At 36.9% G+C, this 26,030-nt stretch overlaps 1 protein-coding gene across 2 annotated transcripts in view; it reads left to right on the forward strand.

Annotated features, from left to right (window-relative positions):
* Positions 1-20,025, forward strand: part of LOC124555702 (protein Hook homolog 3-like) — a 185,081-nt gene extending 165,056 nt beyond the window's left edge. Inside the window, exons 14-15 of one of the 2 annotated variants that reach the window (XM_047129705.1) lie at positions 9,678-9,749; positions 19,708-20,025. In XM_047129705.1, coding sequence (XP_046985661.1) covers positions 9,678-9,749; positions 19,708-19,839 — 204 coding nt within the window. In that variant the 3' untranslated portion in view covers positions 19,840-20,025. Of the gene's footprint in view, positions 1-5,169; positions 5,691-9,677; positions 9,750-19,707 lie in introns of those variants that run through there. The other variant, XM_047129706.1, reaches the window with a different exon arrangement.
* Positions 20,026-26,030: the final 6,005 nt, after the last annotated feature.

The following is a 26,030-nucleotide window of genomic DNA, read 5'->3' on the forward strand; positions in this document are numbered from 1 at the left end:
ATTTGCATGATGGTTTTAGAGGATAAATGTAAAGTCTCATATGTAACTTTAGTATATCACAGGTCTAAATCGTTATTCTGTTTAAAGTATCCTGTGGATTCCATAATTAGTAAAGACCTATGATAAGAGTTGAGTGAAAGGAGAAATTTGAAATACATCCCTACTCGAGGCAAACTCCTAAAATCAAGATAGAGAACTGGAAAGGCCAACACACAAGAAACAGAGTTAGCAATAAATTTTCTTTAATCTAATTTTCATGGTCGTCTTTTGAAAGAGACTCCCACAGTTTTTAAAAATTTACAAAAGTGGTGTGAGCTGTTGTGGAAGAGCACTTTTCTTCTCACAGCATCAGAAGTAGCTCTCCAAATCCAGTGTTACATCCGGTTTCACATGTCGAGGGAGGGGAAGAATCATCATGTCATCATAATGCACCCTAGCTGTTGTAGCCTTCCTAACAGTGAATGGCTTGCGTGGCAGATGCCTGAACTTTAAAAACTCCCCACATATTCTGTGGATTATGTGCCTCTCTAATTTTGGGAATGTGGATTCCATGTATTGGTTACCCTATTAGACAGACCTTTATAATATTTTCTGGCACTCTTATCAGAGTGGATTAAAGCTTTGTTGAGTGGTAGCTGCACCAAAACAACTAACTCATTAGGTGCTAATAGTAAGTTTACAATGGAGATTGCTACCCTTAACGCTATTAGAAGGAGACCAAGCAACAAAAAATAGAGTGAAATGGTTTACCCAGTATCTATAACTGCCCCACAAAAGATGAAGAGTCAGTTAAGTAGCGAACACATGTCTTGGCTTGTCCATAGATACTCTACCGTTTCTGAAAGAATGGTGTTCAGTGTTTTCGAGGTACTTTAAGCGCTTTAAGTGCCTTTTGCGGTGTGATACACCCTCAGACAAAATGGTGGTACGGTGGTAAGTGTCATGGCTTCTTAATTTTGCACTCTGTGTTTGAAACCTGATTATTTTATTTTATTTTTATTGTTTCATTGTATCTACTAATGCCCATAGACAGTTACTACATAAATGTTTCTTGGCAAATTAGAGGATAAGGGTGTTACAGTAATTGCAAAATTATGACAGGTTTTCACAATAAGTGTCACACTCATATTATCAGGGTGTATATGACCTGGGACAGCCAGGAGATCCGGGAAAAACCCGGGAATTTTTTTGTCCGGGAGAAAACCGGGAATAACCCGGGAATTTTTTAGAATTCTGGGAATTTTTCATTGTTTTTGTTTTCAGTTAAATTTTTGTAATTTTGACTGCTAAAAGCCGATACTCTATTACTGTATCCTGCTACTGCAGAATAATAATGCAGCAATAAAACATGAACGAGAGGAAAAACGAAAATAAAACATAAATTGCAAAGGAAATGCGCCATATACGACAAAAAAACAGTGCTCATACAAGCGTCTGCCAACAGCAAAATGTGTCTAGGCTTTAGGAAGACTATGCAGTGCTTCGTAACAACAAATTGCCTCCAATGTGCGTGACCTCACAACTGTTAACATTAGATTCGTTTCAGCAGTTATGAACGGGATCATGCACATGCGCAGTTAAGTAGTACCTCCTCCCGCTTCTGGCTTCGGAATAATTGTGGCTGTTGTCTGTGAAAGCAGCCGCAGCAAGCAGCTAGATGCTACCGTGAAAAATGTTTTGCAAAGCGCCTAGCATCCACCCCACGTTGGTCTATCGATTATTCATATGACTTTGAAATGCTTCCCTGTCGATTTTTGAACACATTCTAAGTTGATTTCTTAATGAATCATAAGTCGATTTGTGAATGCGTGCATAGTGTGCATGATGTCTCTGTCAGTGGAATCTAGAAACAAACATTCCTGCACACAAAAGGTGCTATACGAGCTGAGCGGAGTAAAGCCGAACGCATGAATGCCAAGTGGTGTCTCATTATGTGGTTGATTGGGTTTGCGAATGATCAGCATTGTTGTAATTACTAGTGAAATCCATAGATTCAGACTACGAGAGTGGAAATAAATGACTAACAGGTAAGAAAGATTACGGGGTATCCAAGAAAATGAAATTTTGACAGAAAATTTATGTCCAGGTCTCTGACTAGTAAGGGCCAATTGTACGGTCCCCGACTAGCAGCTGCTTTAAGTTCTATTCTCAAGTAGCACGGAAAATGCGTTGAACGAATATGTAACAATGCCTAACTGGAGAATAATCGCGGGATAACTAAACCGAGAGTTAATGAAGTTAACTGGCGAATAAGCTTTGACTTTGGCAGGAATAGTTAGAGAATTAGTGATGACAGGACTGTTTGTTAGAACTAGGAAGGAGAAGAAACAGGAACATCACACAAATTATGGAAGAATATGACTATTCCAGAGTTGCATAAAAATTTCGTACTACTACTTTTCGGTCTCATGCTTGAGAAACTGGAGCGTATGAATGAAGTGTGAAACTATTTCCTAACGTCAAGATTTTTGCTTGGAGTAGGCCTGATAGGCATTTGGTATTGGTACTTCGTGAGTTATATTCTGTCGTGTTATAAAAATGACCATTTGTGCCAAAACAGTCTCATTTATATGGTGTTTGTTACTATAGATGCAGTATTAGAAAGGCCTATTTTGTTTTATACAGCAGACAGTGACAAAATAGACGTAATCAGACCGATAAACCACACTAATCTTTGGTCCTATTTGTATTAAGAGCTTTTTTAGTATTAGACAACGACATTTCGATTTTTCATGCAGCAGAAAGTTTAACGAACTTTGATGAAGTATAGAGTCTTTTGCAGAAAGGAAAGCACGCTATGTAAAGCTGTAGCAAGAATCGAGAAAAAAGAATTCTAAGAGCTAAGGATTGAAGAAATGTGTGCTTTCTTGCTTGTCTTTACTGGTTTTAGGCATCCTATATTTAATTTTGTCACACAAAGCAGCAAGTTGTTAGGTAATAGGGAATAAAGAGTGCAAATTTTCTGAAAAGTTCTTTTTTTAAAGAAAGAGGGGCAGGATGTCAAACCGGCCAACTGGGAGCAGGAGAGGCACCACAGGACATTTTAATTTCCTCTGTCCTGAACATAGTTTGATGGCATCCATTACAAAATATACACGTTTCAATTCCAAGAAGCGACATACAGTGATGTGCGATAGAAGAATGCTGTGTGAAGAGGCGTGGCATTGCATTTTGGCACACTTAAAACCAAATTACATGTCTTACATTTCCTCGACCACATGTTTTATGCATCAGACTTTTCAGAAAGATGTGTGCTACAAAATGAACGTATTTTTGAAAATTCGATTTTAAAAAAAAATTTTGATGTCCTATTTCAATCAAATGCTCGAGAAAAGGGGGGGGGGGGGCACTATCTAGTATTGCCCGGTTTGGAAATATCGTAGATCTGGGACTGATGTGCAGAGCAGTCTGACTTATAGTGGGGAAGTGGGTAGTCTCCATGTGATCTGTGTTTACATTTAGTGGTTTCGCTGTTTCCTCTTCGTTTACGGCTCTCACGTCAAATGAAAACAAAACTGTTTTCTGTGGCCTGGAGGTATCAAGTGAATTAAGATACATTCACATAATTACGGAAGGCTAAAGTACGTTATTAGTTTCAGATTTTATTTTATTTCCATATTTCTGACAGTCAAGCATTAATTCCTTTGCAGAACAGTGAAGAAATTTTCTTTTATTAATCTTTTCCGCTGAGGCAGTCAATATATTTGAAATGGAATGTTTAATTCCACACTATTGGCTAGTTTCAACTGTTTGCTGCATTTCAAGTGCACATTTTCATCTTCTAGCACGCATATATTTGCCATAATAAAGAACCAAACATAATACAGTACTGGTACTCCAAGAAAATTTACATCCCAAAAACCTCACTGAAAAGCTTAATATCAGTTCGAGGCCTGCTGCACTGGGAATCTTGACATACCAATGTGCTCTTTAAACATGCACTTTAAATGTGCACATTGCAGTATGGGTCAGGAAATTCCGATGCTCTTGGAGTATCCTCTGATGTCTTGTTTCTTATATGACATAATGTAAGATCTCTTAATGTTTGACACGTATGAACATACGGGCCTCCTACATCATCGTAGCTGCGCAAGCGCGGTGGCGCCTGTTACCTGGTGCTCTCTGGCAACTGCTTAAACGAACCTATTTCCAACAGGTCGCAGGAAAATATTGCGGATGGTGGTTTGAAAAGCGTTACTTTGAAACTAAATTTCCTTTTACCCAAGTTGAACTACGAGCGAGAATGTACGATGAATTTCGTAAATCAGAGAGCGTTTGACGCTGATTTAAAAACCAACTCTTTTGATGACTAGCCATTTACATGAATTTCGAGCCCAGAAGATCAGACATTTATGTTGTTATTGAAATTTTACTGTTGCATTTGTGTGATATATCTTAAAGTGTAATACGCGCTTAAAAGACCAACATTATATGTGAAAGCTTAGCTTCTCTTGCAGCGTATTAATCTTAGAAACCAATATTATATGTGAAAGCTTTGCTTTTCTTGTAGCAACTCTATGTATATTAATTTAAACCATTAACATTTCCTGTTTGTGTGTTCGCGCTACTTAACAGTGATGCTGTTATTGGCTGACTACATCACGTGTCCTAAGCTCTGAATATCCGCTGTCATCGGCTGGTGAGATCACGTGGCGTGAGCTATGACTGGCTTATGAAAGCGCATCGCAATCTCGTTTTCAATGCTTCGGAAAGGAAAATGCGGTGTTTGGTGGAATTCGAATTTATACTTTCGTAATACGAAAATGTGCAGCGTACATTTTGCTGTACATCAAAGATCTTTCCGAAATGTGTCTCTTTCCCTGAGTTTCGTTTTCTAAAGTGCTGGGAAATTCTACGCCCGTGTATAAAACCATAACCATTCAAATACGATAAGTTATAGAGTTCTGAGAGAAAATATACTATCAGTTAACAGGCAAAAAATATGTTTTCACCCGGGAGAAAGTGTCTTTTTAACCGGGAAATCCGGGATTTTTTTTTCCTTGTCCATGTATACACCCTGATTGTGTAATGTGTGTGTGTGTGTGTGGGGGGGGGGGGGGGGGATGGTTGAGATGTTACAGTCATTTTAAATTATCATATTCTGATATTTCATTCTCATATCAATTCTTATATTAAGTCTAATATTTTATTCATATGTGTGTTATTCAGGAACATTTGGTGCATTCCCTTGGATGACCCTAATCGTAAAAATATTTGAAAAACAGGTATTCAAACAACACAAGCATTGCCCAAAGGCAGATTTGCGACAGTGATATTTCTTCATATGAATCTCACTCCGGAAAGAAACATTGTTATCATTGGTGAAGATTTCAGACATTGACGATAATTTTGCAGCAAACCATACATAACAGATCACTTTCCTATTAACTGGTACCTGCAATTGCTTATAAGTCAAGTCACATTACAAGAATTTCACCAAAAACAATTTCAAATAATTTTCTCATTTTTTCTCTTTTGTAGTTCATTCATCTGACATACCACTTCATTGTTAATAGTAAGATAAGCATATCAGAAGTTTTGTATGTATTCATCCCCTTCATCCAGAGCTTGGTAAAAACAGCTAAAAATGAAGTACATGAATGAGTACCAGTTGTGTATGTGTGTGTGGGGAGGAAAAAATAAAGATGCTATGTTAAAAGAAAGTGTTTTTGTATGAAAAGACTGTGTTACTGATGGAAAATGGAATTTAAAACTCAAAACGTGTACTGAAACATATTATAAACTTTGTTTCCAAGCAACATCTGAGTAAACATTAAAAAAATTAAGAAAATTAAATTTTGTCTTATTTTTATCCTAAGTTAAATACCTTTCGTAAATGTTTATAAGTATCTTGTTACTTAGGACTACTTAAAAAATAACCTTCAAGCTTTCTTGGTGGTATTCATATAGAAAAATCTCTTGGGGATGCAGCAAACACATTTTATTTATTAAGAATAGCATTGCAAAGGCAGAGATTTTTCTTTACATTAAAATATGTTCTTCTAAGTTTCATTATTGCTATTCCATAAGAAATTTCAACCATTTAACATAAATATTCAAGGCGGTGAGAAAAATTGTTGAGTGTCAAAAACTGATTGCAGATTGAACAAAGGGAACATAAATATTTAAGTCGATGAGAAAAATTGTATAGTGTCAAAAATTGATTGTGGACTGAAAAAAAGGGAAGTTCTGTATACTTTTTTAATCTGCTGGATACATCATAGATAAATAATTTTTTTCCCAGTATTTAAAATACATGTATCACTCCACATCATTCTGGGCAAGCGCAGCAACAGTATACAAATGTTAAAAATTTAAATAATAGTCTCTGTTGCAGATACTTTATTGATGACACATTTCACGTTCCTAGAGGATCTTCAGATCATTCTTGAGCCGCCGAGACCGGCTTCTGTGGTCTCCATGGCTCAAGAACAATATGAAGAAGCGGGAAACATGTCATCAATAAAATATATGCATAATACTGTTATTTTCATTTTTACCTTTGGTGTTTGTTTTTAAATAATTATTTGTGTAAAAAAGTTTTGTTAAAATAATTTTTCTCTACACTAGTCTTATGTTTGGCCCACCCTATCTTAGGAATAGCTCCATTTTCAACATAGCACTGAAATATGGTTAAATATGACAAGAATAGATAACTAATAATAGAAAAAGCTTCCAAGAAAATAACACCGACAAATGACACCAAAAGGGCAAAAAATAACACCGATTTTGGCCATAAAATAACATCCATTTTTTCCTGTCCCTAATTATGTATACTCCTGTTCAGTTGAGACATTTTACTTGAGTCTCTTGCCCGGCCTTTCTTTGAATCTTGTGATCCACTGTGAGCATTCGTGGAACCCATTGTGAGCACCTCTTTGAATATCTGAGAATCTGGATCATTGCAGATTGCACTTCTAATGCTGACCAACAACTGTAGAGCCAATTGTCGAGTTGTGATGCGCTGGTCGGCACAAATAATGCCACCCACATGATTCAGCATGTCTGGAGCAGTGGCTGTGACTGGACATCCCAAGTGTGGCTGTCATGGAGCTCTGTTTCTGCATTTTCTGAAGCTGTAACTTTCTTTACCCATCGCCCAACTATACACCTATCAACTGCAGCATCACCATACACTGAACACAAATGTTTGTGGATGTTCACCACAATTTCTTTTTCTGCACACAAGAATTCAATAACAGCACGCTTCTTGTAACGTGAGTCATATGTAGACACCATTTTGATGCTGTACTATGGCTCTGCCATCTGCCAGAACGGTTCAAAACTTCACCAGCGCACAGCACAAACATCAGATGTGAAGCACCAACAAGTACGTTTGTCTATGTATATTAATGGCTTTTAAAAAAATGTGGGGCATTATTTATTGAATGACCCTTGTAATTCAGATAGCACAAGCATTGCAATATCTAACACTCTGAACTATACTCTGTACAGAGATATTTTATCTCAGTATCACTGTGGCTTTCAAATGTTTCTGTTCATTATTGATTAGCTGGTGTACTGGAAACTAGTAACTACTTAGTAAGTAAGAATCAGATCTAATAAAATAAAATATCTCGGACATCGCAGGTGAATGTGACACTAACCCTGTGCTTGCATCAGTAGCAGTCACTGAATGTTGCATCCTGAGGACCATTTGCAAGGCTTATGACTCAACTTTTAGTAATGGTTTTCAAATTTACCCCCTGAAAACCTCTGTTATGACTTCTGTAGGATCAGGACATTCATCCTGATCCTGATCTCTACTTAAGCAACAGATTGCTAGATGTGGTAAAGCAACATTGATTCATGGGCCTTTTATTTGATAGTAAGCATTTTCATGCGCACCTGTGGCTGAATGATTCCAGGCAGAGATGCTCTTACTATCCTGTTACACTTTCATGAGTCTTTACTCTTATCCTGTGTAAATTTCGGACCTCTGGCCTGCACATCTGCGACATGTCATTGTTGTGCTTGCTGGATCCTGCTCACCACAGTGATGTGAGATTAGCAACTGAAGCATTGGCTGAGGCTCATGCCAAGCCAGCAGGAGTTGTGTGTCAGCTGCAGCGTGTTAACTACTCAGTAATGCTCAGTTAGCTTTTTAGCCATTCAAGTTATCTAGTTTAGTTTTATAACCAATATCACACATTTTGTATGAACAACCCTAGAGCTAACTATCAAAATCTGGTGTGACTGGAAGTCTTAAAACATCACCTTGAATTGTCTCTGCAGTTTTTATATTTTTATTAATTACAAGACATTAGCTCTCCTGTTTCATATGTGTGTACCTTGTTAGCATGCAGTTTTCCCTAAGTTACACCTCACACCTCATCCTGCCCCATGGCTCAAAGGAGAACACAGATCCTACAATGTTTTGGTGATTGTTCTTGTCTGTATCCTAGTTTGGAAGTACAGAGTTGGTTATGCTTTAATGCATGTTGATGTGTACTAACAGTGAACTTCTCAGATTGCATGCAACATTTTTACTGTCATGTTACCAGTCATCACATTCCAAACTCCCATAGATTCTGAAAAGCAAGAACTCTCGATCAGCTGTCTGTATGCTATTGATCAATGTTACCTGCAGAATACTGTGGTGTCACCTACTCATGATTGCTAGCTGAGCTTCATCATGTGACCACCAAGTTTACATACTTGTGAATACTGAGTCGTATGGTCATCCCAGCCAAATGAATTTCCAGATTGAAAGACTATACAACTTGGAATCTTTCGGATTATATAATTTGTGGTCATGGGCTGCAATCAGAACTAATATAATTATTTTAAATACTTGGAATGCGGAATGTAAACCTTGTCAGTCCCAGTAAACTAATAATAATGAAATGCCTCAGAGCTGTATGTTGGCCTACTCTTCAGGCTCATAGGAGAGAGTTTTATATGCTGTGATGAATACGTGTTGGTCATAACCTGTTAACCCACAGTTTTATTTTACAATACTCATCGTATCTGTAGAGTGTGGTGCCCACTGAACCATGATATACATCTTACTGTCATTTCACTCAAAAGAAGAGGGAGATGAAGTTATGTATGTCTTCACAATTTGTACCGAGCGAGGTGGCGCAGTGGTTAGCACACTGGACTCGCATTCGGGAGGACGACGGTTCAATCCCGTCTCCGACCATCCTGATTTAGGTTTTCTGTGATTTCCCTAAATCGTTTCAGGCAAATGCCGGGATGGTTCCTTTGAAAGGGCACGGCCGATTTTCTTCCCAATCCTTCCCTAACCCGAGCTTGCGCTCCGTCTCTAATGACCTCATTGTCGACGGGACGTTAAACACTAACCACCACCACCACCACAATTTGTACTTGCAGATTATTGACACAACCACGAAGTTTTAGGTGATCTTAAAAGTGTTACAGTAAAGTCTAAAAACCTGCTTAACTCTTCTATAGTACATTGAGTAAAATAACTTTGTGACTGATGTTTCAGTGAGTTCCGTGGTAGTGGCCAGCTGCCAGCCAATTGTATTTCATTCAAGTTTGTTAGCTGTTTAACTTCTTAGCATTTATATACCAGAACTCAAAATTACAATTTTCTCTAAGTATTAAGTTATGTGTATTAATATCAGTATGTATGCCACAGCATTTGTAAGCAAAAGCATGTTTTTGACTATTTATTTGAAATTGTTAATGCTAATTCTCTTAAATTTTAGGAAGAGAAAGAACAAAATAAAGTTTGCCATGAATTGGAGGAGAGACTTATGACATCAGCATTTTATAAACTTGTGAGTATTGATCACTAGTGCACTTTTATGTACTCTACTTTTACATTATCATTAGTCATTTACATGTTCCATGGCTCATAATTGCACTTTGTTAGTATGATGTGGAAGTGTTAATTAGTTTGCAATTTTAATTTACTTAATTTACTAATTAAACTACTGCTATGTTAGTTGGTTTTTATTGATTGATTTACAAACTTACGATCCTGTCCCTTAATGAACATCAGTATGCAGGAATTAATCACAGAGAAAAAAGTAAGGTATTCAGTTATGAAAACCTACCCATTGATGTCAAGGATCTAATACATAATTAAATTAATTACAAATGCAAACTGATATTCATTCAATGAACACACACATTTTACATTGTCAAACAAATATGATATCAGTATGCATTTGTAATTAATTTAATTATGTATTAGATCCTTGACATCAGTGGGTAGATTTTTATAACTGAAAACCTTACTTCTTCCTCTGTGATTAATGCCTGCTTATTGATGTTCATTAAGTGACAAGATCACTTTTGTATGAAATTTTTTTTGTCATTTTAAGGTGGACGAAGTGTTACATCTGAGAGTGAGAGTTTATATTACTGTATCACAAGAAACAAAAGACTGAAGCCATCACTCAGATACTCTTCAAAACATCCACACACTTTCATTATTATTACTTAAGATGTGGGGAACTTGATTGTATAGGATGTTAGTTAAAACTTATCAAGTATATTACTTAAAACTGAGAAGGTTTATGTGTATGTAAGTTCTATAGCACTGAAGAGTTTATCATTTCATGTGTTTTTGCATGATATCTTTTGCACCTAGTGCATCCATATTCAGTGTGTGTGGAGAGGAGGGGGGCGGGGGGGGGGGGGGGGACAAATACACTTGTGTGTGTGTGTGTGTGTGTGTGTGTGTGTGTGTGTGTGTGTGTCAGTGTGTACACACATGTGTGATAATGGTCCTGCAAAAAGAAACATCACTTTAGATCATCTTCACTCAATCAACAATAGTAATTTTTAAAATATTTCTTAAATTTTTATTCCCTAGAACACCTGTGCCAAGGAAATAAAGCAGAATAATACAACATAAAAATAAGAAAACCCAAAACAGAATAACATAAAGAAATAAAAAAACATAAGTAAATGTAGAATGAAAACAATAATACTACTACTAATAATAACCATGTTATGGCCTGTTAGTAAGAACGAATCGGAATTTTCCTGAAAGTATTTGGCAAAGCCCAAGTTAAGATAGCTGAACCAGACAAAAATCCTTTGTCTTAAAGTTAAAGAGCACTTGCATAAGTTCTAAGAGGGCAAGGGTACTGTGTTAAAAGAGGAATGACCGAAGTCCCCCTAACAACCTTAGTCTTTTTCTCTTTCAAGGCCAATGGAACCTACAGTTTTCACTCTTCAAAATGTATTTAAATGTCTTAAAATTACAACAAACCAAACAAGCTGACCCTAATAAGTCCTGATATATGAACAATATTGTCTGCTAGTCCATTCACTTCATTGAATTACATCCCTGTAACATAACTAGAAAACCTAAAGAATTCCTGCAAGAAATAGATTGAGTTTGTCAGGAGGAATATCTCCAACTTGGGTTTATAAACCTGAAATTTGCTACTACCAGACTTTGATACACATGGAAACTTACAGACAGTGTATGGTGAGAAGTGTTTCACATTTTTCGAACAGTAATTAAGGATGTACACACCATATGAAGATGAGTCCTCTGTTTTGTGTTCATTGAAAGAATGATATATCATTTTAAACAAGTTTGTGTTGTCAAACATGAATCTTACAAGTGAGTTGATGAACTGTGGTGCTAGTGTTAGAATACTCAGCATGTTAATTAAAGGTCTACAGTGGCATCAAGAATTAACATTATTTGTGGTCCAGAGAGCTCAATTTTGGGATAAAAATATATTTTTTCTGCCTGGGAGCTGAGATAATTTTTCCTATGTATCACAAATTAATTAAAACATCCAAAGTAAATAACATGTGTTATACATAAAATATTTATGAGTCTGGCATGGAAGTGACTGTTGTCAGCAAATAGAACTGTCCATCACAGAAAATGATGGAAGCCACGATTTTGATGCACCAGTCGGCTGCTGTCATACATCTGCGCATGCTTATCTTCTGAATGCTCTCTGTCCCATGGTAGATTGTTATGTGAAGCACAATTCGTCAAAAATGTGCCGGGAACTTTTTGTGCATGAGTTTAAGATTGGAAGAATTTTGGTAAAACCTCCAGCAAAGTCTGCAATGCAAAAGTTAATGGCAAAACTGCATAAGACCGGCTTTGTAGTGAATAAAAACTGTGATTATTCACAACAAGTTTGAACAACAAAAAACATTGCTTGAGTGAAGGAAAGCACGAAACAAAGTCCAAGAAACAAAGTCCAATGAAATCTCAGTGTCATTTATCTGTGCAAGTGGGAATTAAGAACTCGTCATGTCAAAACATCATAAAGGATTTGCATCAGTATCCTTACAAATCTGCTGTTGCGCGTTAGTTATAGTGTCCAGACAAACTTTTGCACGTTGAGTTATGCTGGTGGTTTCTGAGTGAAGTGGAATCAGGACTTTTGGATTCTCAGTTTTGTATTTCATCAGATTACACCTATACAGCCTGTCAGGGTATGTGAACTCACTGAAAAGGCACCATTATGCATCATAAAATCCCCGTGACACCAAACTGTTAACTCTAACTATTATGTTCAGAAACTGTGTAATACATGTATGAAAGAGGTCATAGAAGATGAAAGACTGTATGGATATTTCAGCAAGACGGAGCAACAGTACGACCTTGTCATGAATGCATGATGTGTTCGGTGAAGAGCGGACAATCAGCAGAGGCAGTGCAATCTCCTGGCCACCTTGATCACCTGAACTCCCTGTGATTTTTACCTGTTAAGCAAATTGAAGGGTCAGGTGTACTCAAATAATCCTCAGGCAAATTGAAGGGTTAGATGCACTTATTAATCCTCACACATTGGTAAAGCTACAGCAGCACACTTAAAACACTATTGTTGCTATCCCTCCAGTAGAGCTGCTATGTGTCTCTCACGGTTTTATAAATCAATCACTGTGCTGCCTCAGTGTCAGTGGTGTCCATTTCCATCATTTTCTGTGATGTCCATTAACTCCCCCATTAGTCTCATTGTAAATATTTTCCGGGCTAGTTTTATTTTGCTGACCCTGTATGTCACAGATGGTGACTGTGGACAACAGTCAAATTGGAAAAAATAGCCATCTTCAATCTATGCAGGAGGTCATAAATATGTTCCTTAGACAAGAGCTTTCACTGACTCTCAGTCCAAGAAATTAAGTCTTCTCTGTTTCACTAACTATGCTACAATTGCAAGAAAATTGTCACTGTGAATAGTTTAGGAAACAATCTCAGCAACCCTCTTACATTGTTTGTGCACAATGCTGCCATGTACCATCTAGTAAAGTTGACATTATGAATTATAAAATTATGTAGACAAGATATCTGCATGGTGCAAAGAGTGGCAATTGTACCCAAACAATAAAAAGTGTGAAGTCATCCACATGAGTCTTAATAAAGTTCTGTTAAATGACTGCTACATGAAAAATAATACAAATTTAAAGGTTTTTGATTCCACTAAACACAAAAGGATTAAATTACAAATAACTTAAATTTTAGCAACAACATAGAAAATATTATGGGGAAGGTGAACCAAAGACTGTGTTAATTGGCAGAACACTTAGAAGATGCAACAAATCTAATAAAGAGATTGCCTACACTGTGTTTGTCCATCCTCTTCTAAAGCACTGTTGCTCATTATGGGACCCTTATTAAATAGAACCATGGGGGACATCGAAAAAGTTCAGAGAAAGGCAGCTCATTTTATATTATCACAAAATAGGGAAGAGAGTGCCTCAGATATGTTACACAGCTTGGTGTATCAAACATTGAAACAAAGCCATTTTTCGCTGTGGCAAGATCTTTTAATGAAATTTCAGTCAGTAGCTTTCTTCTCTGAATGCACTCCCACTTCCAGTGACAGAAATGACCATCATAATAAAATAAGAGAAATTGGAGCTTGCCCAGAAAGATTGAGGTTTTCATTTTTCCCATGTGCTGTTCAAGAGTGGAACAGTTGAAAAATATTCTGAAAGTGGTTCTTTGAGCCCTCTGCGAAGCTATTTAAGTGTGAAATGCAGAGCAGTCATGTAGGTCTATATGTAGATGAAGAGAATTGTGTGTAATAAACTGTTTCTTACTGCCGATAAGTGTCAGCCTATTAGATGACAACCAATAGTTACTCCTCTCCGCAGTATGAATTGCTGCTTTTCAATTCCTGACCTGAATTTGTAGTTATATGTATGACTGTATCATTAGCTAATAAGATAGTTTTGAGTTGTGTAATAGTGTTGAAGGCAAGCAGAATCACCACATGTTACAATTACCTCAGTCATTTGCTAGCATATTTCCTTTGTAAACCAACTTTCTGCATCTTGTTTCTCAGATAAGACATAAACTAGTTGAATGTTTTAACGTACTTCAATGGCGTTTTCATTTATTTAGCACAGGCCTGGCCAAACCGTGCCTGTGGACACAAGTCATCTGGCTGCACTCCTTTCTAGCTCTCATAGCACAGCATTGAATGGGGCCATGGGCTGAGGAGGAAAAGGAGGTTGCAGCCAAATGCTGCTAGAGCAAAAGAGTCATCAACTTGTCATACCCAATTGTGTTCAATTCAGTTTACATTCTCCCACAGAAATACTGTGGCGTCTACACACTATTCCAAAAAAAAAAGAAAAAGTTGAGTACCATATCATTCAGTTCGGAATTGGAATTACTTTACAGTTTTGTATTATTTGAAGGCTATGCAAATTTGCTTAATATGCCATTGCCCTGTTATGAGCATGCAAAAAAACATGCTTTGGAAAGACATTACTGCACCAGCCACAAGGACGATATGACGCACTTGTCTTCTGGTGAATGAGAGAGAATGCTGGATGAAAAGAAGGTAGCCCTTAGGGATAAAACTGAGTTAAGGGTTGGTCAAGTAAATACTCTAGCATTGATTCGGAAATGTAGTTCTAGCTGCCAGATTTCCTCTTCCACAGTTAATTTTTTCTCCCATGTAAACTCTCAACCGTTTTTGAAACTTGCTTTGGTTGTCAGGTTATGTCTTGTTTTTAAAACTTTTTAGATAATCTGGACAGATTGGCTTTTTGTCCAGTGAACTAGAAGTAGAAATACTAGACTGGTGACAAAGTTGACTAATGCTGATATTTAATTGAAGAGACACAGGCGTTGTGCTGACTAAATTAGAAACCAGAACAGCTGATTTCCAGAGGCCATTTGTGTCAAACAACTGATTATCAGAAAACTAACATTCAGCCATGTCTAGCGAAACTACTTCATGCCTAAACATGTAAACATGGCAGGGAAAAACAATTTTGGAAATTTAATTTTCATCGTCCAGAAGTTGTCTCACATAAATGCAGCAATTGTGTTGCAAACATATTTTCAAATGTTTCCTGCTTGTGCAGTCTTTGGCACGTAGCTGTCTCACTTGCACAATTCTTTGGAGTAGCACAATGGTGGGTGAAGCTGTAATGCTAAGCAGACTTGGCTGGGCTGGACTCCCAGAATGCAAGTGCATGCTGAGAGCACAGATCTTAGCCAGGTTTGAGTTAGTAGTATGCTGTTGTTCACTCAGTCAAGAGATTTTGTTATGTTGCTGGCTGTTTTTTTTTTTTTTACAATCCAATATTTTGTGCTAGAAAAAATATTTTGCTTAGTTAACAGAAGAGCTATTTCTAAAACCTAACTGCATTTTTCAGTAATTTGTGCTGAAAGTAATTGGTAGATTACCTTTTGAAATTTTTGAAAACACAGATAACACTGATAAAGACACACAGTTTTCTGTCTAATAGTTCTCTCCTTTATTGAGTAAGAGTCAATGAATATGTAATGACTTATTTTTTGAAAACACAGATAACACTGATAAAGACACACAGTTTTCTGTCTAATAGTTCTCTCCTTTATTGAGTAAGAGTCAATGAATATGTAATAACTTACATAAAGTACCTACTTGAAAAAATGTGTTCCATAAGTCCTCATGATAAATACATCATAATTATTACATTTTAGATTATTTTTTCACTTTACCTGATAGTTGACATGAGCACAGAAGCTACTGGAAGTTTCAATGAGTTGATCATTATGCTCCATGTTGGTTACACAAACAGCTAACAAAATAACAGCTCACATGTGCAGAACCTCATATGCGTGATTGTGCTACATTCCAGTATTATTAAGCTTGCCGTGGTGTGTGACATAGCTAGTGGTTATTACAGTAATAAAACTGACAGTCCTGATTGATCTTCAACTCAGAAATTTCAGCTTTTCTAACCACATGCTTGGCTTAGTGTAGTTGATTTCCAATCATATTTGGCACCACCTAGAGTATACATAAAGCTTATTAAATGCCACAGAAATAGTGTGTAGAATTTCATACATCATTTCTATGCAAGTGAGATGAACCACTCAGTCATGGAATATAGTTCTTCTAAGGTTCTGCACATCCAGATAACATCTGGAACTTTGGTCCAAATATTTTTCTTTGTATTTGTCATCCTGTTTTCTTGATGTAGTAGTTAATGATGATCTCTCTGTTGTGTAGTGTGCTTGTGTAGGAATAACTGTGTATTAGTGACAAAGTTTGGCTTTATTGGACAGTGATTTCTTGTTGTCCATATTTCAGATAATTGTGTAGGCTTTACACATTTTTTCTGTGGGTTTTTTGTTAGCTACTTTTTTATTGCTAGTGTTTTCAGTTATTTCTCCTAGATACTTGAAGTTTTGAACTTGTGCGATGAACTCACATTCATGATCAGCATGGTTGAAATCCCCATCTGCTCACCTATGGTTAGGTTTTTCCAAGGCTTCCCTGAATCAATGAAGGCAAGTAATGAGCCTCCCAACAATGCTATCCATGGTACCCTAAAGAGTTTTATGAGCCGCATGATCAGTGATGGATATTTACACCACCAGTTTTCTTGCTTTACATGATCACCAAATGATCATCTCATTATGGTTAGTCCAGATAAATCAGTCAGTTTTCCTATGTGAAAGAACTGGCCTGGAAGGTAACATATATACAAGGTGTTACAAAAAAGTACAGCCAAACTTTCAGGAAACATTCCTCACACACAAAGAAAGAAAACATGTTATGTGGACATGTCTGGAAATGCTTACTTTCCATGTTAGAGCTCATTTTATTATTTCTCTTCAAATCACATTAATCATGGAATGGAAACACACAGCAACAGAATGTACCAGCGTGACTTCAAACACTTTGTTACAGGAAATGTTCAAAATGTCCTCCGTTAGAGAGGATACATGCATCCACCCTCCGTCGCATGGAATCCCTGATGCACTGATGCAGCCCTGGAGAATGGCGTATTGTATCACAGCCGTCCACAATACGAGCACGAAGAGTCTCTACATTTGGTACCAGGGTTGCGTAGACAAGAGCTTTCAAATGCCCCCATAAATGAAAGTCAAGAGGGTTGAGGTCAGGAGAGCGTGGAGGCCATGGAATTAGTCCGCCTCTACCAATCCATCGGTCACCGAATCTGTTGTTGAAAAGCGTACGAACACTTCGACTGAAATGTGCAGGAGCTCCATTGTGCATGAACCACATGTTGTGTCGTACTTGTAAAGGCACATGTTCTAGCAGCACAGGTAGAGTATCCCGTATGAAATCATGATAACATGCTCCATTGAGCGTAGGTGGAAGAACATGGGGCCCAATCAATGCATCACCAACAATGCCTGCCCAAACGTTCACAGAAAATCTGTGTTGATGACGTGATTGCACAATTGCGTGCGGATTCTCGTCAGCCCACACATGTTGATTGTGAAAATTTACAATTTGATCACGTTGGAATGAAGCCTCATCTGTAAAGAGAACATTTGCCCTGAAATGAGGATTGACATATTGTTGGATGAACCATTCGCAGAAGTGTACCCGTGGAGGCCAATCAGCTGCTGATAGTGCCTGCACACGCTGTACATGGTACGGAAACAACTGGTTCTCCCTCATCACTCTCCATACAGTGATGTGGTCAATGTTACCTTGTACAGCAGCAACTTCTCTGACGCTGACATTAGGGTTATCGTCAACTGCACGAAGAATTGCCTCGTCCATTACAGGTGTCCTCGTCGTTCTAGGTCTTCCCCAGTCGCGAGTCATAGGCTGGAATGTTCCGTGCTCCCTAAGATGCCGATCAATTGCTTCGAACGTCTTCCTGTCGGGACACCTTTGTTCTGGAAATCTGTCTCGATACAAACATACCGCGCCACGGCTATTGCCCCGTGCTAATCCCTACATGAAATGGGCATCTGCCAACTCCGCATTTGTAAACATTTCACTGACTGCAAAACCACGTTCGTGATGAACACTAGCCTGTTGATGCTACGTAGTGATGTGCTTGATGCTAGTACTATAGAGCAATGAGTCGCATGTCAACACAAGCACCGAAGTCAACACTACCTTCCTTCAATTGGGCCAACTGGCGGTGAATCGAGGAAGTACTGTACATACTGACGAAACTAAAATGAGCTCTAACATGGAAATTAAGCGTTTCCGGACACATATCCACATAACATCTTTTCTTTATTTGTGTGTGAGGAATGTTTCCTGAAAGTTTGGCTGTACCTTTTTATAACACCCTGTATTCTCCATGCTGTCTGCATTACTGACTTCCGTGGAGTAACTATAACTTGATAATCATTTTGGTGATACATTGTCAACAAGCTAGCTGGAAGTGTAAATGTGGCTCACGAAAACTAACAAAAGTTTGCAAGTTGATGTCCACTATTTGAAGGTTTAATGTGTAATGTAATTGCTTCTGCTGTTATCACAGTGAAAAGCTTGTGGATGGAGGTACATAGAGGTACATCATGGTGAAGAGAGGAACAAAAATCATGCCATTGATGTTTCTGTTGTATGACAGACTTTACAGTGACAAAGCTTTGGTTTTAGAGCTGAATTTATAATGTAAACAAAGTAAAGAGATGGGAATTAGCCATAAAATGAAAGATTGTTTCCATATAAAGATATTGAGAAAATTGCACAGGTTACTGTATATGTAAAAAAAAATTTTTAATATCCAATCTGCAAATGAGTGGGACGAAATTTTATCAAAGTAGCATGGAACAAAAGCTGAGGTCAAACGAAAAATCGTCAAATGCATCATTACATATGTGATGTTCTGTTGCTTTGCAGTACTTAATGAAACTTGGTTGGCTAAGTATTTGTAATGCACAGGACTGAGAAAGTAGTTATTGCCAGTATCCACAAGATTTGTTTCACAAGTATTTTGTTTGTATAATACAACATTTGAGAAATACTGTATGCAATGTGCAGTACTTAGTGCTACAATGTTCTCTAAATCCACTATGAGTGTATACTGATGAGGTAAATGTCTTTATTGGCATCTGTTTTAAATTGTTGATAGTAATACTTTGTCTTATGACCAGTCTGTCTGTTTCTCTCTGTTTACTATATTCACTGTAGTTTTATCCGGGCCAATACACACATTACAATAGAATCAGCGACATTGCTTCCCATGGTATGCTAGCTTGTTAAGCTACAGAGCTGTACAATCATTCTCCCAGTGCACCATTTGTGAATGGAAGGGAAGGGAGGGTCTGTTGCAGTAAGTAGTGTGATCACCTGTGAAGTCATTCATGTACCATTTCATATCCGTATATCTGCAGGTATGCGAGCGTCAAGCCACGTCAAGTAATGAAAGTAAAAGTACTCATACTGTTTTTTAAACACTGTGTTTGTCAGCTTTTGAAATATGTTCTTTACAACTAAACCATACATTTGCATCAGTTAATGACAAATATATTTTGTAGTTTCTTCTTTGTGCTTGATTTCATTTGTAACATTGTTGCAGAGTTTGACTCTCCAAAGTGCAGCTGTAGACCACAGAATTGCAGCCCTCAGTTCTGGACAGGGGCAATCATTCCTTGCCAGACAACGGCAAGCTAGCGGTCGGGGTGTTGTGCACAGCCTGGAGTCTCGCTGACTTTGAGCCATGCCATGGCAAAAATAGGGTTGTGGTGGTCCTGAGTGTGAAATAGTCAGAGTAACTTATGGACAAGCTGTAGAAATTACGAAGTTGTTAACCTGCTTCTGAAGCAACTTGTTTTCTTTTAAGATATCGTCCTTCATTCTTGACTATTTATTTAATAAGAATCTAAAGCAGACTAGATTTGTTACAGAGATACATGTCCAAAATTCAACTTTTCTATCTTTATGGACAAAGCTTATAAAATTTCTTTAAGTCTTACCAGAAATTGGGATTATTTATGCTGATGTGATTCCTGTTATTTTTTGTTATAGTTTTAAATCTGAAGTCATATTGTATCCCAAAGAGATTCGTGTTAATACCTTATGAGCATTGTTTGCCTTCTAAGGACCAACTTTATATGATGGTTTCTTTTTACTCTGTGATAAAAGATTTGGTTATTGTGTTCATGAAATTTATAAGGAACAAGTCATGTATGTGTGAAAAATTGATTATTTTGATAATGTACAAAATGTTTTATGAATTTGTAATGTGTATTTTAATAGCCTAATCACTCCACAAAAAGTGGAGAGTGTGACTTATAATGGAAGGCTGTTACTTCCGGTGTGCTTTGCTTTTTATACTTAATTGCTGATTTCACAAAATGTGGAAAAGGTGACTTAACATTGGATGAATGTCACTGACAAGACACCATGTATTTTATACTTAATAACGTTACTCTCATTAAGGCCAGTTTTTTAACAGACATGCTCCTTCATACAGTGCTGAAGATGTGAAGAACATGTACCCTGGCGTGTGGTTTCCATGTGTGTGTGTGTGTGTGTGTGTGTGTGTGTGTGAGAGAGAGAGAGAGAGAGAGAGAGAGAGAGAGAGAGAGAGAGAGAGAGAGTGGGGGGGGGGGGGGGGGCTTCTTTTCATGTAGTTCTTGGACAATCATTTTAATGCTGGGAATTTGTGCTAACCTATTGAAGTTGGGGGATTGAATAAACAGTGTGAATCATAAGTTGTGAAAATGTGAACATTGATGTCTCTTCTCAGAGGTTTCTGAAGAAGGAAAAGTTGAGATAAAGGTTTACTTGTTGTTATGTGTACTATAGTGTGATAGTACTGTGTATGGATGGAGGTTCATGCAAGGCATGTAGCAATCTTAGAAAATGGGAGTAGAGAGAAATACACATACACCAAGAATAAGCAATACCAAATACATTGGAAAGTACAATAAGGGGGCCAATAAAGATTTAACACCATGGGAGACCTATAAACAAATTTTGAAGAAGTTGGTCAAAATGATAGGTTTAGTTGATGTAAAGAAATATAGCTTGTAGAAAGATATAAACATTATCTGAGATGCCATATTGGTATGACAATAGGAAAATATATGGTATGAAATAGAGTTTTACCAGTCTTATTATGAGAACAACGAGTCTACCCCTCTTTTCACCTTCAAAGGAAAATGGTATAGGCCTTCACTTGATAATTCCACCCTTCCCCTGTCTTTATTTCTGAAGCCATACACATGTTGTTTTATTTTGTCTTTTAATTTGTTGTTTGATTGCATATAATGCACTCAAATTTTTCTGGTGTCGTATCACATCATGGCTGTTGTGAGATAATTTTAACTTGATAGAGATGCACCAATGATTTACATATGTTATGATTAACTGATGTTGCCATTCTTCATACATTCTCTTGTATGAAGTATTTAAAGTGCTGAGGATGATTTTCTGTACAATATCTGACAAAATCCAATCAAAATATGATTTACAGTTAAAGAGTGAACCATATTATCTGATTTATTTTATGTAGATTCATTCATGTATCTCCATTGTTCAATATGATGAAGGAATTGCTTACGGCTTTGATTAAAGAACAGTGCTGGCATTTGTGTGAAGGAGCCATTTTGAGAAACTGGCTGTTAATACAAGGTAGAAAGTATGATCCGTTTCTGTGTATTCTGTAGACTATCTCTGTTACTCCAGCTGTTGTGTTGTTTTGCAGACTTAATTACTGGATGTAGGCTGCTTTAAAATGTTTAGCATTTAAAAAATAATTTTTGCTTGATTGCAGTAGACATAGTGCTGCCTGTTTTTGAAGAAAATTGGTGATCTATTTTTGACAGTGTGTATTACTTTTTAAGTACATTTTATTTTTGAAAACTGACAATATCATTGCAAAATTTGCATTGTTGAGTTGATTTATTTTTTTATGATTTTTCTTGTATTCATTATGTCAAGAAGGAGCCCAGAGTGATTTTAAAGAAATTTTAAAACAATATTGACATTATACATTCCTTGAACTCTGCTGTTAAATCTGATAGTAGAGGTGGGAAATGTGGCAGTGTGGTGTTTTACTAAACAGTGTCTCATGGCACGGAATTTTTCCACACTTTGGAATGCACACAGTCTTTCACAGTGTCAGATAAAAATTCTTTGTAGAGATCAGCGATCATTATAGATGTTCAGTCCGAATTGCAGTTTACTTAATTACCTTGTAAATAATGTATTTGAGTTAACACCCATCATCAAAATCTGTAATAACAAAGAGCAAATTAAAATATTGAGCATATACCTAATCACAATATAATGACTACATATTTGAAAAGTTATACTTAACTAGAAATAAATAAAATAGATATGGTACAATGGATCATATCACGATTATTGTGGTGTGTTTAAGTAGGGGAACCTAAGGTGGTTTGGCCCACTTTTTAAAATGCATGTTGTAACCCCCTGAATATTTACAGTACCTACCTGGTTTATAAAAAGTGTTCTCCATCTTGTAAAAATAACTTTAGATCAGTTTTGTCTAACGGCTGAAATATGGGTCAAAGCTCCCTGACTATGGGAGGCCTCCCCGATGGTAAACGTATTAATTATGTCACGCAAAACAGTTGAGTATAAAACATACCTGTGTATAGTTCTAATGTACATCCATTGCTGAAAATGTGACAGGAAACATTATCTTAGAGGCACTATGATGCATTCCCCAAGTTAAAACTGGGTTGGGTAATTTTCTAGCAACTCTTAAAATAGCTACACGAGCTTCATCAATGTTAGGAAAATGAAAATAGTTTGATTTGGGTGCTACTCTTCTCAAAAACTCACTTTGCTTTCACTGCCGTTTATAAATTTTAATACATAAAAGCATCCATCTCTTTTTCTCACATCAAATTTCAAAAGAACATAGTCCTTCACTGAAGTCTGGAAATTCTTGGAAATCCTCATCATCTTCTTATGTTAGGAGAGGTTGTTTCACTGTTTTTGCAACACTTTTCTGATTTCTTTTACTTAGCCTTTCAGCATACTCCTCTTCAGTGACTTTTGTGATGGGTGTGTAAGTCATAATTCTACTGAAACATCTTTTCTACCAACTTAAGTGTTATTTCTTGGACATGCTCTTGGAAATGGTCTGACTCCCTATAGAGATAAGTAGACTATTTTCTCAGTAATATGACAAGGTTTCTGCAGCAGTCTGGCTACATTTCCCATGAGTTTCAAGAAAAGTTTTAGATACAGAAACTGCTGTGTGGCCTTGCAAAGGTGTAAACATAACTGCATTATTCTCTATGGAAGTGGATGCTACTGCAGTGTCCTCCATATAAGTAGATGGTCCTCCGTAGAAGTGGCTGCTGTCGGAAGCCCCTTGTAGAAGTGAATGCATTTGCATGAACGTCCTTACAAGTTAATGTGGCTGCTACCTTTTCTGTAGAAGGGGAGTCTGCGTCCACATATGATCTATCTATAACATATTACTCTAAAAAAATCATCCTCAGTAAAAATGTTGGTGTTAAATGGCCAAATACTAGTGCAGGCAAAACCTTTGTGGATATTAACTGTGTTAAATGCATGAGGAAACTCCATTCCAACCAAGATGAGTGAGCATATAGTCATCATCCACTTTATTATAAAAGATCTTAAAATGACCGAATATAGCCCTATGGGGTGCAATCTGTGATTAGTACGAGGTGGTAGAGTCAGTAGTGTTATTCCATTATCCTTGACAATCATTAGAACGTTCGGAGTGATGTGTGAGGCATCATTGTAAAGTGTAATTACTGTTGGTTGACCAATGAATGTTTTAGAGCATTTGATGAAGTGAGTAAGAAAATTCTTAAAATTCTTGCCAGTCATCCACCCCCTGTCATGACAGCAGAACTCCGATCCTGGAGGAACACCAACTTTGTTGTTAAAAGTGGGTGCTCTTCCAGTGCTTGTAGGTTGTGGAGTTCACAGGGTAATTTCTTGTTCCATAGCATGAAACCAAGGAGACAATCATAACTTGTTGCTTTTTAATCTTTTGATTGTCTGGGTAGCAGAAATTGTGAGTAGCTTGGTGAAGGGCAGCAGCAAATTCATAAACAAAATTTCTAGCTTGAATTGTTGTTAAACCATAATTTAACTTACTGGCCTGAATCACATAATTTATCAGGTCAGCTTCCTGGCTCATTGCAAATATTTGATTAGATACATGGTTTGCTTTAATGGTAGTTTCCTTGCACATCTTACTTTCTCAGCATATCTTTCCAATGTTTTTCTGTCCATATTGAAATCTTTTGCAGCCTTTCTGATACTTTCACTATTTTCAGTACCTGCATAATTGCATCTTTTATTCTTTCAGAGAATCTCTCTTACTGGCATTTTTGTTAGCATTCCAAATAAAGGACATGATGAAGAAAAGAAACAGAATATCATTAAAAGCGCAGTAAAATGAAACTGATTGTTGGGTACACAAGCCTGACATAATATCTCAACAAAACTGCAGTATAAGCAATAAAAATTTTGAAATATTTACAAAATTACTATATAAAACTAAAGAGAAATAACTGATAAATAAATTTCATTTAATTCCATCCTGATTAAAATATTAGTTTGACTTACCTAGAGGCTTTCAAGTGAAATGAGAAATATTCAGTTTGTTCACAGTAAACAAATAAACATTAGCTGTTGCTGTACTATTTCACAAAATCACTTCTCTTTGCATATGATTATTTTCGAAGGTAATTTACCACTAGACAGAACCACATTTTTCTGCTCCAAAGATGATAAAACCCCGAATGGTCAAACCTCCCTACCTTACCCTACTAATCCTGACAACATACGTTGAATTTCTTCTGTTATGTGAGACTTTTCTTAAATGTGATCATTATACTGCGATTAGGTGTATATTGCTCATTGTAACTTGCACTTTATCACATATTCTGATGATGACATTAGCAGAAATACAGTAGTTGTACAAGGGAATTCAGTAAATTACACTCTAGCCTGCGTACTGATTATAAGTAAATATGCAGTTTAATTCGTGTAGTTGTTTTCAGTAGGTATATCATATCGCTGTTTATAGAACATTCCATTGAGAGCCTCCCCTTCAGGCTACTACTTTTACAATCAAAGGACGTGATCTGTATCTTTGTAATCATCTTCTGCCTTATGTTGGTTTTGATGTATTTTGACTTATCCACTGCCTTAGTTTGTAATTAACTGTGTCCAGACATCTTGATTTAGAATTTTTGAGCTTTTCCAAAATGGCTTTAGTCAGTTGCCAGGATAACTCCTTCAGCAGGCCACAGTCAGTTTCTTCCTTCTTCTTCTTCTTCTTCATTTTTCTTCCAATCAAGATAATGCTCCTTTTCTGATGATGTGGAGCTGCTTTATATTTTAATCAAGGAAAGACAGCTCTTAGTGATCTTCATCCTTCATACATTTTGATTTATTTATTTGTCTATTTTGTTTCTTTTTATGGGATGAGGTCAGGCAGTTGTAGAACCTTCAGTTCTTTTCAATTATATGTTAGTAAGGTTGGAGTGGGGACAAGACAGTTTCCAGAGAAAAATATTTGGAAGATTTCCAGTTTCAGCATTTGGGATTGGTTATTATATAATTTATTTTTGAAACATTTCACAGACAGTGCACTAACTAACTGATTTATACAAGTATGATTCATGATGTGCATTCACAGCTTCACTTCTGAAAGTACCTCTCTCTTACTTTCACTGTGTTAAGACACTGACGCACGTTTGGGAAGATGATGGTTCAAATCCTCATCTTGCCATCCAGATCTGGATTGTTGGTTTACTTAAATTGCTTAAGGCTAATGCCAGCATGAATCCCCAACTCAAGCTTTGCTCCATTTGTAATGCTCTTGGTGTAAACAGGGTGTTAAACCTTAATTTTCCTCACTGCCTTCTTTCA

This window comes from Schistocerca americana, chromosome X (genome assembly GCF_021461395.2).
Source record: "Schistocerca americana isolate TAMUIC-IGC-003095 chromosome X, iqSchAmer2.1, whole genome shotgun sequence".
Classification (NCBI taxonomy): Eukaryota; Metazoa; Arthropoda; class Insecta; order Orthoptera; family Acrididae; genus Schistocerca; species Schistocerca americana.